This window comes from Rhinatrema bivittatum, chromosome 5 (genome assembly GCF_901001135.1).
Source record: "Rhinatrema bivittatum chromosome 5, aRhiBiv1.1, whole genome shotgun sequence".
In the NCBI taxonomy this organism is placed as follows: domain Eukaryota; kingdom Metazoa; phylum Chordata; class Amphibia; order Gymnophiona; family Rhinatrematidae; genus Rhinatrema; species Rhinatrema bivittatum.
In genome coordinates, this window is record NC_042619.1 from 268,218,806 (window position 1) to 268,240,446 (window position 21,641).

Genomic DNA, 21,641 nt, shown 5'->3' on the forward strand with positions numbered 1-21,641 from the left:
GAGGCCCACCTAAGTCCAAGTGGCCTGGGTCCCTATGGGCTCCTCTCGGGGGACCTTGGGCTTCCAGTGGTGAAGCTCTACCTAGCTTCTGTCTGCTCTGGAGCCATTCCAGCCTTGCCCCAGAACAAGGGTCCACCCCAAGTGCAACAACATATGCCCTATAACCTTTCTCTCCTCCTTCGTGTTTCCCACTCACATGACACCCGCACTCCTAGCCACTTTCCACAGTTCTCTTCCTTAAGCCACTGGCCTTGATATACTGGTGAACCGTATTGATCTGTCTTTTGTGGCCTTCCTCTGGGCATTTTTCCCTCCATCTGCATTTTCAGAATCTTATTGCTGATCTGACTTTCCTCTCTTCTGTACACATGTCCAAGCCATAACAATCTTCTTTTCCTTGTCTTCTCTGCAATCTCAACCATCTTCAGCATTTTCCTAACTTTTTTGTTTCTGACCATGTCACTTCATGTCATGAAATTAAAAAACTCCAGGCATTATATACTAGTATTCCTCAGTGAGAGGTTCTTAAAATCATAGAAACCACATTAGATAAACGTGACCGGCCACATAGGATTCCCACAGAATTCCTTATGCAATTGACCCAAAAAGCCTTGTGTCATAATTTCTTCATGTTCCAACAAACGTGGTATAAGCAGATATATGGTACTGCAATGGAGGCCACTATGGCCCCCAGTTTAGCAAATTTGTACGTTGCAACGTTCGAAGAAACTTTCCTTTACAATGCTGTTGAATTTCAAAATATAACACATTGGACCAGATATATCGACGATATTTTCTTTTTATGGCACGGCAATAAAGAAGCATTACTAGAGTTCTACCGTTGGATCAATACACTTGATAGTAATTTACAGTTCACCATGACTCACCATGATTTCCATATAGACTTTTTAGATATCCATATTCAAAAAGATGAAAACAAGATAGCTACCACGATTTATCGTAAACCTTGTGAAAAAAATACCCTTTTACATTTTTCCAGTTTTCACCCGTATCATTTGCGGAAAAATTTGCCTATTGGACAATTTCTACGGCTCAATTTGTGCAGCAATTTGTGCAGCAATTTGTGCAGCAATTTGTGCAGCAAAAAAGATCAATTTTATGTACAAGCGGAGATTCTGGCTAAAAGATTATTACAACGTGGTTACCCCAGTCATTACATCAAGAAAGCATGGAAAAGAGCTTCTAATGTAGAACGCTGTTGGTTACTATTGGATAAAAAAGATGACAATAAGTCCCCTTTAGTTTGCACGATTCCATTTTCTGACAGAGCGGGAGCCATAGCAGAATCAATAATTCGCCATTGGGTCATTTTGAGACCTCATGATGATCTTTTTGAGACCCGTCCAATAATCGCCTATAGTCGAGGATGCAATGTGGGGGATACAGTTATGCACTCCTTTTTACAAGAACCATCGGGACGATTCTAATTTGCCCCATGGTAATTGGCCGTGTACCGGATGTTCAGTGTGCAAACAGGCCATTACTGGTGAAATATGGACAGATGTTAAAGGGTTTAAACATACAGCATATCAATACACAGATTGTCGGTCCACATATGTGATATACCTTATTGAATGTCCTTGTAGACTCTGCTATGTAGGCAGGACAAAAAGGATGGTACGGACGCGCCTAATCGAGCATAGAAGTTGTATAACTACAGAAAAACTGACAGCTCCTCTAGTGATGCACTGCAGAGAATTTCAACATACATTTGACGTATTACGCTGGAGAATTTTAGAACAAATTCAACCACACCCACGAGGTGGGGACATCAATAAAGTGCTAAATACTAAGGAACAACAGTGGATATTTAGATTAAAAACTGTAACTCCAGCAGGACTAAATGCCTCCATTGAATGGTATACAGTGATATAAATCAAAAAAAAGGGGGAGGGGTTGATTCATGTCAATCACCATACCGACGCGACAGAAGGAGTCTAATTACGTCAGTAAGTCATTATTTAAGCGGGTTCCGGGAGGGTTCCGGAAATCATTCAAAAAAAACGCTGGAGCGCCATTGTCACCAAATTTCCTGCAATAATTGTGAGTATTTCTCGATACGCGGCTATGCTTAATATAACTGTTGTCCACTATGAAACGTTGATGAACCTTATGAACTGAGCAAAATAAGTGTGTAAATATTTCTTTCGACGCAGAACTATTTACCCTTGAAGAAGGACTGGCAGAATGCAGCAGCAGTCCGAAACGCGGCTCCGTGTCGGGTTACCAGCACTTTGAAAATAGCAAGATCGTTATGACTGAAGCACTGAAAGATAAGTGCAGAATCTTTGATATTATGGAGACTTAGTTGTCAACTATTTTACTTGCAACAGAAAAAATGCTTAAATTTTTCTCATGACAAAATCATAACTGCATTACTAAGATTGCTGAACTAATATGACCTATGATTATACATAAGGCCGAGTCCAATCATGCGAAAGCTCATACGATGAAGCCTATTATGACGGGCATTATAACTAGAACACGTTGATATATTTGTGCAGCGTCGACATTTGGGAATATAAATTGATTAGTACTGGGTTATTTAATATAGTACTTCATTTCCAATACTTTTCCAATAAAATTGTCGAGTCCTGCTCTGTTATTTAGTAAGATGAAATTAAAAAAGCCATGGAATAGGAGGCAAAGTCTTACTGTACACTGGTGACTAGTTAAAAGATAGGAAACAGAGAGATGGACTAAATGGTAATTTCTTTCAATGAAGGAAGTGCCCCAAGGAGCAATGCTGTCTAATATTTACATAAGTGATATGGAAAAGGAAGCAATGTGTGAAACGATCAAATTTACAGATGACACAAAATTATTCAAAGTTGTTAAAACATGTGCAGAATGTGAGGAGTTTGTGAGACTGACGGGGGTGCGGAATGGATATCTAAATGGCATATTAAATTTAATATGGACAAGTGTAAAATGATGCACATAAGGAAAATAATCCTACCTATAGGTACATAATGCTGGGATCTGTATGTAAAAGGGACCACAGTCCCACCACTAATAAGACCAGGGTAAGCTCTTCTTCTAGAGAGTAAGAGAATAGGATAGAATAGTGGGAGGCACCATTCAAATACAACTCCTTCTCTTGTGTTTAGTCTGACAGGGCTGTCCCCCCTGAGAGTCTACTTAGGAGCTCTCCAAACTGAGCTTGGGAGGCAGCCCATTTAGGTTCTCAGAGAGTTTAGAAGTGCAGAGAAGTTTAATCTTTGTTATTTTTTGAGGCCCAGCCTGTGAATCCTCATCAGGGTCAGGAGGGTCTTCTCCTTCCAGTACACAATCTGTCTGGTGGAGTTTTCCCTCTGGGGCTACTTTAAGGGATTTTTTAGATTTTTATTAGGAGCCTCACTGGTCACCTGGGCCTGTCTTGCACCAGATTGGGGAACCCCGTGTGTGGGCTGCCCATGGATAGGGAAGATGCACCCCTGAAAAGGTGGTGACCTGCTGTGTGGAGGGGGCTCTGCTATTTTGATTCTGATCCTTTTAGGGGAAAGAACACTTCTTGTTAGGAGATCCAGGAGGAAGTTGAGCTGCCCCGTCCTTCCTGTTTGAAGCAAGAGAACATCTTATTTCCAAGAGGATTCCTTACCATCAAGGATCCTGCGAGAGAGCACTAAAGAGACTGTGGAACAATTCATGGAGATCCAGAAGATCTCCTAACAGTGAGTAAAGGAAACAACATCATTGGAAGCACCCATCCGGTGTTTACCATCCTGGGGAGAGAGGGGGAGAATTAACTCTCTGTGCCATAGATTGTTTTTGCAAGTTATCGGTTTTGGAAGGGGTTTAACCCAGCTTAAAAGACCCTGCCCATCTGGGATCTCTTCTTAATTAATCCACTAGAGTGAGGGTTTTTTTCCCATGGCTGATACAAGTGAGTCCTGCACAGATAGAGGGCAGAGACTATGAAGACATTGAGAAGCAATTTTTGTGGTGTTGCAGTTTGAGTTGTGTGCCATTCATCATCAGTATTTACAGTAAAGACTTTTATTTTGGACCCTACCAAAGTGACTCCAAAGTATTTCTTTTGCATTCACTGCACCCATACAAAGGGACAACCATCCTCCCCATTGAAAAAACTGCATACATCAGGGAATGTGTAAAGAAACCACCGCTATCACATTGGTAACTGAAAGGACTCCTTTCTTTCCCTAGTCCAAAGAAGCCACACCTGAGGAACAGGCCGATACAGTAAAGCGCGGCCGCGATTACCCCGTTTCTAACCCGCTTTGTACCCGCAATTTGGCCACGTAAGTCCAACCCGCGATTCACTATCCCTTTTAACCCATCCTTACCGCTTCTTTAAATCAACGGGTAACCCTTTCCACCCGCGGCATGTATATGATATGTAAACGATCGGATTAGCTATTCCCTCCCATACAGTAACGTGCGCCCCGATTATCGCTTTTTTAACCTGCAGTTTTGCCGCGTGTTTAACCTGCTAATTTACCGCCTACCCTTACCCCTGCATTAGTGTGGAATGTCAGGCAAGCTGAGACGAAATTTCACGGGCAAACTTTCCCCCAGCCCCCGCTCACCTGCCCTGGCCGCGTCAATGGGTGCCGATCTCCCGCGCTGACAGCTCCGGAGCAGACCCAGTCCTCTCACCCCTCCTCCCAGGGACAGCCGGCGGCGAGAGCGGCTTCAGCAGCCCAGGGTGGATCAGGCGCTCCCCATGGCTCCCAGGATTCCTATTCTCTAAAAGGTAATGAGCACACGTTGTGACCTCGGACGTCGCACGCCGTGACCATCGTACTCAAGAACCTCAGAAAAAAGCTGTTACATGAGCTCACGACTCCAAACTGGCTGGACACCCTGGTCAATGCAGAACTCTGTCTAAACTGCAAACGTTTTATTGGTGGCCCACCATGAAGGCACATTCTCCTACGTTCTTCCTGCGCAAATTGTGCCAGACAGAAGACGCCACCCGTCGTCCTTGGGGTCTTCTCCAACCCTTACCAGTACCAGACGAGCCATGGACACACATCGCTCCAGACTTTGTGGTGGACTTACCACTCTCAGGAGGAAACAACACAATTTGGGTAACTGTAGATCGGTTCTCAAAGATGGCTCATTTTGTAGCTCTCCCTGGTTTACCCACAGCTATGGAGCTTGCCAAGCTCTTCATCACGCACATCTTCCGCCTACAAGGCATGCCTAAGCACATAGTCTCCGATTGCGGAGTCCAATTCACAGCTAAATTCTGGAAGGCATTATTCAAGAAGTTTGACATTTCTCTCGACTTCACCTCAGCATATCATCCTCAGTCTAACGGACAAACAGAGAGGATGAACAGGACACTCAAATAGTTCATTCATGCCTACATGAACACTCGCTAGAATGATAGGGCAGAACTGTTGCCTTGGGCTGAATTCGCCATGAACTGTCATCCAGCAACATCCACTGGATCAACACCATTCGAAGTAGTTTATGGACAACTACCATTGCCACCACTGCCACTTCCACTGTCCGTGTCATCCCCGGCAGCTCAATCAACTGCCAAAGATATTCAACAACTCTGGACTCAGACCAAAGAGATGCTTCTCAAAGCAGGACTTTGAGCTAAAAAAGGATACGATGCTCTCCATTGCAAGGCTCCTGATTTCCAGCCTGGTGACAAAGTCCGGCTATCCACTAAGCACTTAAGACTTAAAATACCTTCAGCTCACTTCGCTCCACGCTTCATTGGACCATTTCCTATTCTCCGATGTTTAGGCAATCTCACCTATAGTCTGAAGCGACCACCTACATTGAAGATTCATAATGCGTTCCACGTCTCACTATTGAAGCCATTGATCCTTAGTGAGTTCTCTAACAAGATACCTGAACCTACACCAATAGATGCAGAGGAAGACATCGAGTACAAGGTAGATGCTGTCCTTGACGTAAGAAAAAGAGGCAGAGTATGGGAATACCTCCTGTCATGGGTGGGTTATGGACCTGAAGATAATTCTTGGACACCTTTGGCTAATATACTGGATAAAGAGATGCTACAAGATTTCCGTAAGATGGATCCTCAAAAACCAAGACCAGGTAGGAAGTCCGGAGGACGCCCTTTGAAGGGGGGTACTGTTGCGTCCGTTGGTGCTAGAGGCTTCGCCCCGTTTGCCTCACCTTGTTCATGGCTCCTCCCGCATCCCTAGGGAAAATGGCTGCCGCTGCGTCTACAAGCTGACCTCTCCGGCGTCCCTGGAACGGCTATGGCGCTGCCTCCCGCCATGATCCTCCCAAAGGCCTACTAGGGTGCACGCGCGCACGCACCCACGTCTTTATTCCAGCAATGGCGCGAACCTTGGGGGCATTCCCCTCTACTGACATCACGTCATCCGGGTATATAGCCTGTACTATGTTGCTAGCTCATTGAGTTAGCAAGGACTTGGTCTCAGCCGGTCTAAGCTACTCTGCTGCTTCCGTGCTGCCACTGGAAGCTCTCTCTCTGACCTTTGGGGTAATTGCTAACCTGGGTACCCGCTCCTCGGGGGTCCTCTGCTTTATTTCAGGTGCCTTACAGGGATCAGGTACTCGCTCCTCGAGGGCCTGCTCTCCCTGCCTCGGTGCCTGTACCATCTTCTTCAACCTGGTGGAATCGCATACCTACAGCAACCATCTAGTGAGTAATCTAACTCTGTCTATCTCATCCTCAGTACTACCTGACTGGAAGACCTACACCGGAATTCCCCTTTACCACAGTACCCGGGAATCCACCCAAACACCGCTTAACCATAACAATACCCTTAGTAAAGGTCAAGCGGTTTTGTTCGAAGGTGCATTTCTCCAATTTGGCATAGAGAAGATTCTCGCTCAGGCATTGAAGAACGATCTTGACGTGATCACGATTGATTCCAGATCCTTAGAAAATATCAGGATGTGTAGAATGCTTAAGTACGTAGAAAGACATCTCCTCTTCGTGGAGAGTGCCCACGGTGAAGCGGATGGCCATGTACAATGGCTGATGAGTCCAGGATGGTGTTCCCCTTGGATGGATGAAATGCGAAGGGTGACCTCTAGGGGTTGTAGAGGAATGTTCAGAAGCTTGACTATGTCGTCCATAATGAAGCTGCCACTTGCCCCTGTATCGACAAGGGCAGTGGTGGTGAAGGAGTGAGGCTCGATGCTAAGCGAGACTGGAAGTAGAAGTTGGGGGCCAGTGACAGTAGCGCCCAAGCTCGGGACCCCCGCCGGGCTCAGGCGTTGCAGTTTCCCGGTTGGACCGGGCAAGACTGCTGACGATGTCCAGAAGCACCACAGTAAAGGAAAAGACCCTCCTTCCTCCAACGAAGATGCTCGGTCGGAGACAGTTGCCCACGGTTAACCTGCACAGGTTCCTCAGCAGGAAGTGGTGGTGCCGATGAAGCCTTAGAAGGAGGGCTTACGGCACGCGTTGGGCGTGGAGTAGGAGATCGAGAGGCCTTTACTTCTAGGCGCTTTTTATGGAGTTGATGGTCAATCCTCCCAGAGAGGGAGATCAGTTCCTCTAGAGATATGGGACTATCACGGACGGCGAGTTCATCTTTGAAAGCACTGAAGAAACCATCTAGGAAGATGGCTTGCAGACACTCTTCTTGCCACCTGAGCTCAGTAGCCAGGGTCCTGAATTTCACCATGCACTCGGAGAGGGCTTTCGACCCTTGACGGAGGTGGAGGAGGTTATGACTGGCTGCGCTTGACGGCCCGGGTCTCCGATGGTCTGCTTGAAGATAGTGACGAACTCTGATAGCTGGGAGAGCATGGGATCAGAGCGTTCCCACAACGGAGAAGCCCATGCTAGAGCCTTTCCCTCCAAGCGGGAAAAGATGAAGGTTACCTTCGTGGTTATCTTCAGGAACAAAGAGGGTTGTAGTGCAAATTACATGAAGCACTAATTAAGGTCCTTGTTAAACCGAGGAGGTGCTGGCAGAGCTAATGATGCTCTGGGTAGCAGAGAAGCCGACAGGCCCATGGGGTTGGCCAGAGCTGTATCACGCAGCTGGGAGCGAAGCTCTTCAACCGAAGAGGCCAATGATTCCAAGGCTCGTTGATGTTCTTGGACTGTTGCGGCCAAACCTGGTAGGGCCCGGTAAGCGGAGGACTAGGCCGAATCCATGGCCTTGGCAACCTGTTGTGCATGGAGGTGGACCCTTGTCCTGAGACAGCGAGGAGGGACTTCCTGGTCAGACCCAGGAAGCAACTGCCACCAGGAGGCGGAGCACAGGAAGAGACAGAGGCTAGCTGGAGCTTCACCACTAGAAGCCCAAGGTCCCCCCGGGTGGAGCCCTTGGGGACCGGGCCGCTTGGACTTAGGTGGGCCTCGCAGGGTCTCCCGGATAGGAAGTATAGAGGTGTGCCCACCAGGATCAAGAGTGCGCAGTCGATGTCAGAACTGGAGACTTGGGGAATCAAGGAAGGCCAGAACAGTGTCTGTGATGACAAGGCTAGGAGCAGGGCCAGGCTAGGAGCAGTCAGCCAAAGCAGGGGTCAAGTTCCAAAGGTCATTCCGAGAGTAGTCAGCCAAAGAAGGCTTCAGGTTCCAGAGATCAGATGTGGTCAAGGAGGCAAGCGAAGGTCAGAATTCAGGGAGCTATCAGCATAGTCAAGAGCAGGCAGAGGTCAGAATCCGGGCAGCGATCAGCGTAGTCAAGAACAGGCAGAGGTCAGTACCAGAGAGTCAGTCTAAGAGGTACTACCTGAGGGAACGCAGGAACAGAAGGATGCTGGAACAGGAGGACGCTGGAACAAGACTGGAACAAGTGAGACTCTGAGGCAAACTAGTACACACACGGTGTCGACCCGATTGCCAAGGCAAGAAAGTGAAGGCAGGAACTTCCTGATATACTGTGCTCAATCAGGGGGTGCCACAGAGCTAGGATTCGCCCCTGGCCCTATAAGGGATCGGGCGGTCTGCGCGCATGCGCCTAGGGGCAGGGCCAACGCCACAGAGGACGCCAAGCCCTGCAGTGAGGCCTAGTGCGCTGAGGAAGGCCTGGCGACTGCCGCTGCGGGATGCCGAGGCCTCGAGGAGCTGGCTGCGGCCGCAGGGGAGAGGCTGACCCAGGACCTGCAGAGGAGTTGGGAAGGTAAGTAGGCCCATGCGCGGGCCGAATGCGGACAGGACGTGCAACAATTTGAGAGATTTATAAAATCATGAGTGGGATGGAACAGGTAAATAGGGAATGGTTATTTACCCTTACCAATAGTACTAACATTAAATGATACTCCATGAAACTAACAGATAGCATATTTACAAATAAACTTATTTATTAAATAAAATCGCAACAAGACCCAGTGTGCATTGATTTCTGATGCATACATAAAGTAAAAAATACAAAAGCAATTTACAAATTCTTAAAATGTTTCTCCTTATATTACATAGATAACAGGAACATAACTCGTGTTACTCCCCAGCCCCCATTCCATATCCGTTTATTCCATTGTAGACAAACATTAGAACCTAAAAGGTTAATACTCCCCCTTCATTGTCCCCATGGAGAGAAGAACTGGTCCCAGGATTTGTGGAGAGGAGCTGGGTTGACCTAAGGTGGCCTCTTCCACTAGCCCTAGGTCCTGGAGTTTCCCAGCTTAGCCAGATATCACTCTGTGAAGTGCACCAAGTGGCACAGTACAAACAGAGGCTAAGTTGCCTCATCCTCTGTTTCTTCTCGAGTGATAGTCGGAGGTGATCCACTTGCATAGGCTCTTCCGGTAGGGTTCTGACTCTGGGGCTCTGGCGGGAATCATGGGACACAGGAAGGAAGAAGCCAGACGGACTGAGCATCGAGACAAGCTCCTTTCCGATGCCTGTTCCTGGAAACAAATATCCAGGCAGATTGTCAAACTGATGAGCCCTTCCAGGGTGGTTGGCAAATACCGGGTCGCCTGTTCATCTTTGATGTTCTCAGATAAGCCCTGTTGGAATATGGTGGTCAAACTATCTTCCCCCATTATAGTTTGGACACCAATGTATGGAAGTGGACTGCATACTCTCCAACTGATCTAGTGCCCTGTCATATCTGGAGAAGCTCAGTATCTGCCGAGGAGGCATGGCCAGGCTCAGGAGTGGATTGGCCTAATGGGAGATCGGGCTTCCCCTAGTGGGCCAATCGCTCTCATCACATGGTTTTTTTTCTGCTTCCCGGTCAAATAAGAGGGGCTGCTGTACCTGAAGAGAGGTCTGTGAGGTGGCCATGGGTGGATCTATGAGACAGAGTGAGTTGGCCACCTCAGGTGGCAAAATTTTGGGAGTGGCAGGTATCCTCCCTCAAAAAAAAAAACCAACCTGCGGTGGACACCTAAATATGCCTTTTGATTTCTAAAGCCAGCAGGATTCCTATGTAGTGCTGCAAAACGACATATTGGCGAGGTTCCCACTCTCCGCTAGCAATAGGAAGATCCAGCTGGTTTGCCAGGCATTTCTTCTGCAGCTGGCAGCAGAAGAGGAGACCCAGTGGTGCCCCAGGTATTTCCCCTGCAGCCAGGGGCAGAAGAGGAGGCCCCACTGTGCAGGCAGCGGCAGAAGGGGCTTCTTTTGTGCTGCCGGCGGCTGATGAAGAGATCCAGTGAGTGAGAGAGTGGCTTCGGCTTGACCCCCACACGTAAGAGAGGAGGCTGCTGCTTTGTTCTGGGCCAGGTTGCCTAAGGGAGAAGGCTGCTGCATCTGGCTGGGCCATGCAGCTGAAGAGAGTACGATTGCTGCTGGTGTACTGTGCACATTCCAGGGACAGAGCGAGAGGGTGACAGCATGTGTGTGTGTGTAAGCAATAGCATGTATGAGAGCTTGTGTGTGAGTAAGCAAAAGTGTGTGTGTGTGTGAGTAATGGCATGTATTAAGAGCTTGAATATGTATGTGTACATGTATGAGAACTTATGTATATGTCTGTGAACATGAGCATGTGTGAGTGTGAGCAATAGTACATATGACAGCTGTCTGAGGTGACTGTACTGAGCTCTGAGAGAAGCAGCTGGCTGTGGAACCAGCAAATCTCCTAGAGAATGGGATTGGGAAAGGGAGGGTCTGCTTAGAATGGGGAAGGGCTGGCAGCAAGCAAGAACTTTACACCATGATGCAGCAATGCTGGACTGGGGGTACTCACTGTGTGAGCACATAAGCAGCAGCACAACATTAGCTTGTCAGAGAGAGTGTGTGTGTGTGTCTGTGTCAGAGAGTATGAGGGACACACACCCATACACACTTTGTCTGTGAGAGAGTGTATATATGTGTGTGTGTGTGTGTGTGGTTGTGTATCTTTCTCTCTGATACAGACACACACACGGTCAGTGTGTGGGTATGTCTTTTTTTTGTCTGTGAGAGACAAAATAAAACATATATGGGGATTAACTCAATATTACACAGCACTCATTACATAATATTGTAGTAATGCATTGATAAACCCCATTGGGTTTGAATATTATTAGGTATTGTGTTGTGGGATTTATTGAATATTATTGGGTATTTTGTTGTGGGATTTATTTGTGATTTTAATGTGGTATGCTGAATGTATGTGTGTGAATGTTGAGAATATATAGGTTATTACTATACTGTAGGGTGATATATAAAGCCATTTGTATTTCTGGATGTTGTATTCTGGAGGTTGTTAATCTTTCCCGTTAGTATGATATATTTTGTGATATGTTATAATAAAAGCATGACAAATCTATATATGTTGTGATTTATCAATGCATTACTAATATATTATGTAATGAGTGCTGTGTAATATTGAGTTAATCTCCATATATATATATTTTTTGAGTTGTGACTCTAGGTGGGGGTTGTAATATACTCTCTATCAGGCCCATTCAATAAAGTCCGCGGGAGAGCCGGGGTTCCGAGGTGAGCCCCCGCTCTCCCGACGTGCACCCAGGCCACTCTCCTGGGCACGAGATTCTTTATTTAAATTAGTACCCACGCTAATAGGGAGGTGCTAGGGACACTAGTGCATCCCTAGCGCCTCCTTATTGGCAGAAGTAGCGGCTGTCAGTGGGTCTGACAGCTGACGCTTAATTTTACCGGCATTGTTTGTCGAACCCGACAGCGGCGTCCTGCCACGTCGGGTGAAGAAGCAGCGTGGGAAGGTGAGTTTGCTCACGGGGAAACCCACGGGCAGCAGAGTTCATAACGGGTAAACACTGCTCCTAGCTTATTTCTAGTTTCTGGCTACTTTTTTTTTTTTTTAATACAAACACTCAGTTCTGCTTACTAGTTGTCTTACAGACTTTTAAAAATAAACACACTAATTACTGCTTACTAGCTGCCTTACTGACTGACCATTTAAAAATACAAAGTCTAACTTGTTTATTCGCTGCCTTACTGACTATTAAAAGCGCAAACACACAAACACACTAAATAATATTCCCAAATAGTTAACTTTGCCCCAATACTTTTGAAAAAGACAGTGACCCAAGCAAAAACTTACTGATTCCTTTCAGGCACCAGCAAGGTGATTCTCTCCTCTCAGTGCTCCCACTGAATAGTTTTATAATTGTACCTTATCCTTTAGTGGTGAATGAAAAATAAAAATAAAACACACGCATATAGAATATGGTGATGTGTGTGGATGATCTACTGTCCGCACCCTACACTTCCCTGAATTCTATTCTCCATTCTCTTTGTGATAAGCTTGTTTAAATAGCCATGTTTTTAAACTTTTTCTAAAGATTTTGATGTCTCTTTGTAATCTTAATTCTAAAGGCATGGTGCTCCATAGTATGGACCCTGCTAAGGATAGCACCCTTTCCCTTACTTGGGTTAGTCTTGCTGTTTTGACTGAAGGAATGGTGAGGAGTGCTTTGTTGGCTGATCTCAGGTTTCCGTGAGGGACACACGAAGGGCGGTGTTTAGCCATTCTGCTTTTTCGTTATGTATTAATTTATGTATGGTGCATGGTGTTTTGTACTGTATTTTTTGCGCAATCCTCTTTGCACTAATCCCCTTATAGCAGAAAGGATTGTGGACGCGTGTCCAACCATGGGTAAACAAGTGTGCTCGGCTGAGCACCCTGTATTGCATAGGCCTGTTAGCTGGCTGGGAAAAGGAAGTGGGAAGAGTTGGGTTTTGGTTTTTTTTTAATAAGAACATTTTTCAGAAAACAATTTTCTGAAATTGGCTAGTTACCTTCTTAAAATGACAAAGACCACTTGCAGTGCTGACCCTCGACATTAAAGATCATGGTGGAAGGAATATATCCAACCCCCTGCGCTTTAATTTTCTGGGTGCTTTCCCGATTATCAGGACTGTAACCGAGCCACCTAATTGTAACAGGATAGCTAACCCGTTCCCTGGCATGCAAAAGGTTGACATAAGAAGAAGAAGAAGAACATAAGAATGACAAGCAGTGATGTGATGTATGCTCTCTTTTAATTTCCTGCGGCTCCTGCTGACGTCTCTGCTCGGTGGGAAAAATGTATTACAGCCTCCAGCCAAAACCACGCCCACTATCGCGCTGCGCACTCGGGGCTCGGCCAAAGTCCCCGTTGACCACCCAGAATGGAACGCACGTGACTCACCAAGCCTCGCCCTTCCCCCTTCATTCCTCGTGTTAGCGCTGTAGCCCGGGAGCGCAGGCGTAGACCGTCCTTCTGTGAACCTTACGAACGGGCTTCCACGAGCCCCGCAGCAGAAGCGTCCGATTCGCCATGTCTCGTACAGCCGCGCTCTCTCTATGCAGCTTCCTGCTCTGCAGCCTCTGGATCGGCACACAGTGGGGCTCGACGAGCAAAGCCAGGGGCGAGGAGGAGGGTGGCCAGCAGCTGCGTTATCCCCCGAACAAGATCGGTGAGAAGGGAGGAGGGGGCAGGGAGCGGGCACACAGCGGGACAGGAAGAAGGGAGTCCCGTCCTGGCGGAAAATATTTTGCACGAACAGTGACAAAAAAATTTCCTCCCCGCCGTTCTCTTCCCCAGATAGTGGTCTGTGACAGCAGGTTCAGAGCTGATGTGCACTTTTGTACTTCCTTGCTGTGGTAGCACCTTTTCTTTCTTTTCTCAGGGGGCTAAAGCGTTGCTAGGCTAACAGCTACCAAGGAAAAAGTTTCCCACCCCCAATAATTTTGTGGGGTGGGGAGGAACTGAGTGTTAAATTGTAAGATGAGATTCAAATGTTCCTTCTTTTGTAGCAAGTGAACTGAATTCCAACAAATTCCTTATAAAGAGGACATATTAATAGGTGACTGGCAATAGTCAATAGACATTAAGTAAATTGATTTGGTGCAATACTTCCTTTTGTTATATTAAATATTACCAGCAGAGGCATGCAGAATGATGATATAAAGTGAAGATTACTGTTTGTCAGCAGATAGGGGTCCTTCGATTACACATTATAATTTACTTTTGAGCTGAATATTATGTACAACTGATGTGTGCATATGTAAAATAAAGTTTCTGCTGTTAACTGTTATTGATCAGTATATTATTTGCCACACATTATTTTTGTTACTATTTATCTATATGTGTGTGCTGTTTACTCTGCCCATCCTCTGTGTCTGTCAGCAGTGACAGATTTAGATTTACTCCTGGGGAAATTCTGCGCACAAAAACTGAAAATTCTGCAAACTTTATATTGGTCAAAATAACACAGTTTACATGACAGTCTTTAAGTAATTCCAAAAAACAACGGCTCACCCCCTCAAATTATTATATTTAATACAAAAAATATCTTGAGGGAAAACTGACCGTAACACAATATTAGAATACTCAAGTTGTCATCTGTTGACTTTGAGGAATGGTATTCCTTGTGGCCAATTTTTAAGGCTGAGAAAGTTGTGTTCCAGGGTGAGGGAATATAAAGTGAAAGCCAGAGAGATGAATCATAAGAACATAAGAAAATGCCATACTGGGTCAGACCAAGGGTCCATCAAGCCCAGCATCCTGTTTCCAACAGTGGCCAATCCAGGCCATAAGAACCTGGCAAGTACCCAAAAACTAAGTCTATTCCATGTAACCATTACTAATGGCAGTGGCTATTCTCTAAGTGAACTTAATAGCAGGTAATGGACTTCTCCTCCAAGAACTTATCCAATCCTTTTTTAAACACAGCTATACTAACTGACAGAGGATATCTGGTAAATGTTGTAAGGAATGCATATAAACGGGTGAGATGGAATCATAGGGAACATTTATTAACAACTAAGCAGAAAGAGCCTGCAAAGCAGTTGACATGTGTTTTGCCATTTTCCATGGGAGAGAATGAAGTGGTGCGCAGTATCAGGCGCCATTGGAATGTGTTACAGCTCCATGCGGTGTTTGAGGCACAACCACTGATAGCCTTCAAAAGAGGGACTAATATTAAAGATCAAGTGGGGAGGTCATATTTTAAAGCACAAGTTAGGAAGACCACAGAAGAAGTGGGTCATTTCCCGTGTGGGTCGTGCACCATGTATCCATTAGCTCATTCGAACATCTAACTAAAAAGGTTTAAACCGATTGTGAAGACATCTTGCATTTCTAGTAATGTAGTTTATGTAATCTGATGCCCGTGTGGGCTCTTGTATGTGGGCAAGACGATGAGTTATTGAAGACTCGCTTAATTGAACACAAAAGTGCGTTGAAACGCAATAGGCTGGAGGCACCGTTGGTGCAACATTGTGTTGATCAAGCCCATTCTTTCGATAGCTTGCAATGCACCGTTTTGGAAAGCGTGGCACAGGATGAACAAGGAGGGGTTTTAAATCTATCTCTGTTGCAACGTGAGCAGAAATGGATTTTTAAATTGGACACGGTTGCGCCCTTGGGGAGATATCCTCAGTGTGAATTTTTAAGTGCTAAAATGGGGCCATACTGAGTAAATGTTTGGGAAGCCCTGCCATAGATACAGTGGAGAAAATCAAAACTGGATCAGGTGGTAGCTTTATGGAGAGGTGAAAAACTCTATAAACTGAAGCTCAGAACTTTGTTTCATCTTCCATTTTGGAGAGTTTTATAAATGTGTAAAAATGGACAAAATCCTTGGAAAAATAAGGGTGTGTAAAAAGCCAGCTTTCTAAAATATTTTATTTTTCCATTCAAATTCAGGTCACTGGACCAGCCCAGTGACAGTGGCAGTACTGTCATACGGAAGGTCCCTGGTTCAACCCCTGAGTCAGATCTTCTGCTCCCTGAGTGGCCTGGGGATGGGGATGATGTGGAGGCAGCTTTCACAGCTGCCTGGGGAGGCAGTGTGGGACATGGTGGTCATTGTTCCAGGGTGACACCTAGTGGCTGGATTCAGGGCCCACGCAGAAGGAACTGTGGCACATGGTCCACAGGCCAGGACTATCGTGGTAGGGACTAGACTAGGCATGTTAGGGGCGGGAAGGATATGAAACAAGGGGGAAATCCCCAGGCAGTTGTGTATGAAGGCTCATGGCACCAGATCCCAGCCCTGGTTCTGATTATTTTTTTTTTTTTTTTTTTAATGTATTTATTTTTTGCTTTTCAGCCCTTCAAAGCCGATTATATTCAGGTACTGTAGATTGAACTGGAAGTACACAGGAGCAGAAAGAAACTGCTGGTTTAAAAAAAAAAAGTGTGTTTGACTTCCAAAAACTAAAGTACTTCCCATGTATAGATGCATAATTTTTGGTTTCCAAAAAGTTAAAATTATACTTATTCCCTGCTGTTAGTTCTGATAATGAGTGAGATATTGAAGCATACGAGGCCAGAAATGTGGAGAAAGAGAGTCTTACGTGCAGCCTTCCAGCAGTTGATTAAGCAAAATCAAAATTGCAAGATACCTAGAGCTTTTTGTCCAATGTGACAATATTTTCATAATCCCACCCTCCAACCAGAATATGGATGCTTCTTAGTGGGAGGAATTTATTGTATTCTGATTGCCAAACAATTTAAATAAATCTTGAAAACTGAGGAAAAAATTACTTAAGCCTCTGATTTGTATTTGTCCATCTTTGATATTTTCTTTGCATATGTGGGGAAATGGAACTGGGGATGAGGTAATAAAAGAAAACCTTTCAGACGCAGGGAGCTGATGAACACTTAATTATATTATGTTAGTGCTTTGTTTATTGTTGGATGGTTTGTGGTCTGGCTCGTTATGGATTGGGGATTGCAGTTGAAGATGAAAGGGTATCCAGTTTGTGCCGAGCAGTACATGATGCGAACACGTCCCTTTGTTCTGCTGAGGAGCTGCCTCTCCCGGTAATGGGCGTCCAGCAGGATTTTCAGGCCAATTTTGTAACTTGTAACCAACTCTGTAGACATTTTTCCATCTGGTTGGACAGTGGGGCCACACCTAAAGGAGCCTGATTCATTAGGCTTTCCCTCCCATTCTTGTCTATGGGGGAGGAAGAATAAAACTAAATACGTTAGTGTTTCTCACCCACTGATCCCGGGCAGCATTTCTGCTAATCCGTGGAGCAACGGCGATTGCAAGAGGAGGCCGCAAGCAAGACCTGCCCTGCAACTGTACAGCACCACAGCTAGCAGAGACGGTTCCTAACCCTTGCCCACCTGCCGTGAAGGGTTTTTTGTTTTTTTCCCCCTCAGGTGCAGCCAATCCTGAGGCCTCCACCTCTCAGAGGGAAGCAGCTACAGCCAAATGTTAACAGACTGAGTCAGCATCTGTGCCGTTTGCAGGCCTCACCTCTCGTGCTGAAGCCAGCAGGGGACAAGGCCACAGAGGGGCCTGAGAGCGGAGCAGATACCGATGCCATCTTGGCTTGTTAACTTTCATCTGCAGCTGCTCTAATACACAGAGATCGGGCCAGCCCCAAATGGGGGGGAAAAAAAAGGCCAAAGGTATTAGTTGTGGTAGTGTTGTTGGCTTGTATGGGAGAGGGAGGGTTTTTTCAATGATCACCTCATGGCTGGATGGAAGGGGGAGGGAGAAGGAGGGTCGTCCTCCCCCCCCCCCCCCCCTTTGAGGACATTACTGTTAGCTGGCTAAGAGAGGGCTTTTATGTAAAAATAAAGAACAACTTGTTTTTAGAAAATACTTTTCTTAAAATGAGACAAACCAGCTGCAGGGATGACACATCAAATTAAAGACTGGGAGGGAGTATGTTCCCCCCCCCTCCCATCTCTGATTACTTGTCTGGGGCATCCCCCCCCCCGTCATTGGCACTTCAGCTAGTCCATATAATTTAAGAAAGGTAGATAGATAGTTGCTGACATAGAAATGTTTGAGAAGTGCTGAAGTATTAGGCTCTATATATCATTTCAGTGCTTTAGCCATAAAAAGTGAATATCCTCTTTTGGAAAAAATAAGCTTTTAAGTATTGCAAGCCTCATCAAAAGGTTGACAGCCAGAGGCAACAAGTTTAAATTTATGACACAGGTGTGGTGTGTACATGAATCTGTAACAAAAAAAAACAAACCACATTATGGATATCTGTGTTGCAAGAAATTATGTAATTTGATTGTTACAAGATTAATTGTGCTTTTTGTTTGCTGATTCTTTTCTTAAGCAATTATTGGAGCTGGGATAGGTGGCACGTCTGCAGCCTTCTTCCTGCGCCAGAAGTTTGGGAGAGATGTGCAGATTGACATCTTTGAGAGAGGTGAAGTGGGGGGCCGTTTGGCCACAGTAAACCTGGAGGGCCTGGAGTATGAGGCTGGGGGCTCCATCATTCATCCTCTGAACCTGCACATGAAGAACTTTGTCAAAGATCTGGGTAGGTAGCATGCTGGCTTTGCATTTTCAGTGAATAGTGGATGGGTCAATATGTTAGAAGTGTCTGCTTAGGTGTTGAGAGGTTGAAGCATTGCCCATTTCCTTTTATAATTTATATACCATCTACCTAGTTAAATGAACCACCTAATCCATTGAAATTCAACAACAGATCACTCATTTTCTGCAGATTTGATGTTTTCCTCAGGTGGTGGGTTGGATAAGTACTAAAACACCTATAGCTGTAAAGTTTTATCATTGGAGACCTTTATTTGCTCAGCAAGATACTCCCCTTGATTTTGTGATGTCACGCTGTCACCAGGATTCCCTGATACCTGGAGATTGATGTAATAAAAGGGTTTGCCCCATTTTGGTTCTATGGGAAAATGCTTATGGTATAAGGCATAGAGACAAAAGGGATGTGCAGCAAACAATGGTTTGTAAAATGTTATTTCCTAGCGTGTAGCCAGATGGACTGAGGACCAAATGGTTGTGCTCCCCTGCCAGCAGATGGAAACAGTCAGGTTTCAAAGCTGACGTCACCCTAGATACACCCCTGCAGTGACCTTAGCCCTTCAGTATCTCTCTGTCTCGTAGCAGATGTGGACGTGCTATCCCTATGGGGATCACTGTACCTTTTAGAAGAAGAAATTCTACTATTAAATTAGACAAAGATTGAGCCCCACTTTCCCGCGGTGATACCTAAGGGTCCCTCCCCCAGTTGAGAATTCCTGAGGTGATTTCCGAGATCCCTCAGAGGTGCGCCTTGGTACGGTAGCCGGTTCCCGGCGTGGACTTTGCTGCTGAAGCAGCTGAAAGTCAACGGGTGCAGGAAGCTGAGTATGATTGTGATGGCCACAGCCCTTTTCCCCCCGGAAGCTGGAGACCATCTCTGTGCTCAGCCGGTAAGCGCTGAGCCCTCAGGTAAGTTAAAAAAAAAAAAAAAAAAAAAGATTCCTCCCGATTCAGAGGCATTGGAGGGGTTTTGCTAAGACTTCCTTTGGTCCCCTTGCTTGGCACGCTGTACTGATGTAGTTTTCGATCCTGTTGGGATAAGGGGAAGCGGGCTTCCGAGCTGGTTGAGCGGCCCCCGGTGAGCTAGTCCCCGCTTTAGGCTTGGTAGGCACACTGCATGGTAGGCCGCATTGGAACCATCTTGCGCGTGTTTTTTGTGTATTCCATTGCCCACCATAGAGTGTCAGTACGCGCGGTGCATGCCAGCTGTGCGCATAATGTAGCGCGCATACATATGCGCACAACTCTTTAGGCGCAGAATTTAGGTAAAACTGGGCTCATGGGCTGAGCGAGCGCCTCACTGCAGAGGTGCCCGAAATCTGTGCGTACAAATTTTTAAGCATGAGCCAGCTGAACACGCAGCTACCATCCCTAATGGCTCCGGTAGCAAAGAAACATAAGTGCCATTCTCTCTGTGCTACTTGTCATATTATGGCTGCATAGTCTGCCCTGGATTCTTACTTATGTCTGTACTGTGAGGAGGCCCAAGGAGAGTTGGTTTCCTCAGATTTTACTAAGCCCGGCTCCTCCCAATCAGAGGATGGGTCAGCCACAACCTTAACCAGAAGTACCCTGGGGCTGAGTCTTCCATTGGAGAGGGAAATCCAACAGCACCTACCCCAATACTTCCTGGGCTAGGCATGGACCCGGCTGCCTTCTCTTGTGTGGAACTTTTTCAAAGCCTTCAAACCTTCATACAGGCACAGTCTGCTTCACTTGCCCCTGTACGGATGGAACCCCAGCCGGTAAGGTCTCCTTTTCCCAGCCCTATCGGCAGGCCTTGAGATATGCCATATCTCAAGTCACCAAGGGTATCCCTGGCAGTGACCTGGACAGCACAGACGAAGAAGGGGATCCAGGTTCCTTGGAAGATGGGGAAATCCCACCGGGTTTAGAACCATATCAGACCATGTTACGTTTTTTCCATAGAGATGAATTGCTGGCCCTGGTTTCCCAGACCCTGAAGATGCTGGGAGTTCCTGGAGTGGACTTTGGTTCCATCATAAAGAAGAATACCATTCTGGTTTCTCTAAGGAAAGCCTCTTGCTATTTTCTAGTGCTGGAAGTCATCCAGGAATTGATTGACCTGGAATGGGATTCCCCTGAAGTGAGTTTTAAAGGTGGATGAACATTAGAAGCTCTATACCCACTGGATCCATTGGCGAGAGAACATTTTGTTTCCCTGAAATGGATGTGCTGGTCTGCGCCGTTTTGAAGCAAACAACTATCCCAGTGGAGGGAGGAGCGGTCTTGGATGCGCACAATAAGCAGACGGAGTCCATCCTTAAACAAGACTTTGCTGCAATAGCAATGACCTTACAGATTGCTTCTTGTTGTGCACTGGTAACTCGTTCGTGCCTGCTCCTCTCTCGGGAGGTGGATGACTTGGGCGAATTCCAGAGAGGCTACGGAAACCCCCCCCCCCCCCCCCGTCCCCTTTGTAGCTGTTGCGAGCTCTGACCTAGTCCACACCTCGGCCAGAGAAGTGGCCTCAGTGGTAGCGGCCAGAAGACAGCTATGGCTGTGAAATTGGTCAGCAGACTCAACCTCTAAGGCAAACCTCACAAAGATGTCCTTTAAGGGATCACTCCTCTTCAGAAACAAATTGGAAAAGCTGGCCAGTAAATGAGGTGAATCTCCAGTGCCCTGGCTACCAGAAGATAAGAGAGAGCAGTTACAGCGCCCCTCGTCCATGAGGAGTCGATCCAGGGGCTCCCAACACTTTCGGCCTTACAGAATCTCGACATTTCAGAGATCTCTGTCCTTTGGGAGGTCTCAGTCCTTTTGGAGTTGACAGCCCAAGAGAGGGGCAGTTTCAGGCTCAGGTTTGTCCCAAACTTCCCAATGAAGTTTTGTTGACCCACCCTCGAAACGAGGAGAGAGGGGATCGACTATTCCTCTTTTATACCAGCAGTGGGTCGAAATCACTTCGGACAAATGTGTACTGGATATCATACGAGAAGGATACGCGCTGGAATTTTGCAGCACTCCTCTGGACATATTCATGATGTCTCCTTGCCAG

General features: G+C 46.3%; 1 protein-coding gene across 1 annotated transcript in view; it reads left to right on the top strand.

The window, feature by feature from the left end:
• Positions 1 to 13,496: 13,496 nt before the first annotated feature.
• PCYOX1 (prenylcysteine oxidase 1) overlaps positions 13,497 to 21,641 on the top strand; it is a 72,127-nt gene continuing 63,982 nt past the window's right edge. The window contains exons 1-2 of the mRNA XM_029604003.1: positions 13,497 to 13,777; positions 18,402 to 18,608. Coding sequence (XP_029459863.1) covers positions 13,639 to 13,777; positions 18,402 to 18,608 — 346 coding nt within the window. The 5' untranslated portion in view covers positions 13,497 to 13,638. The remainder of the gene's footprint in view (positions 13,778 to 18,401; positions 18,609 to 21,641) is intronic.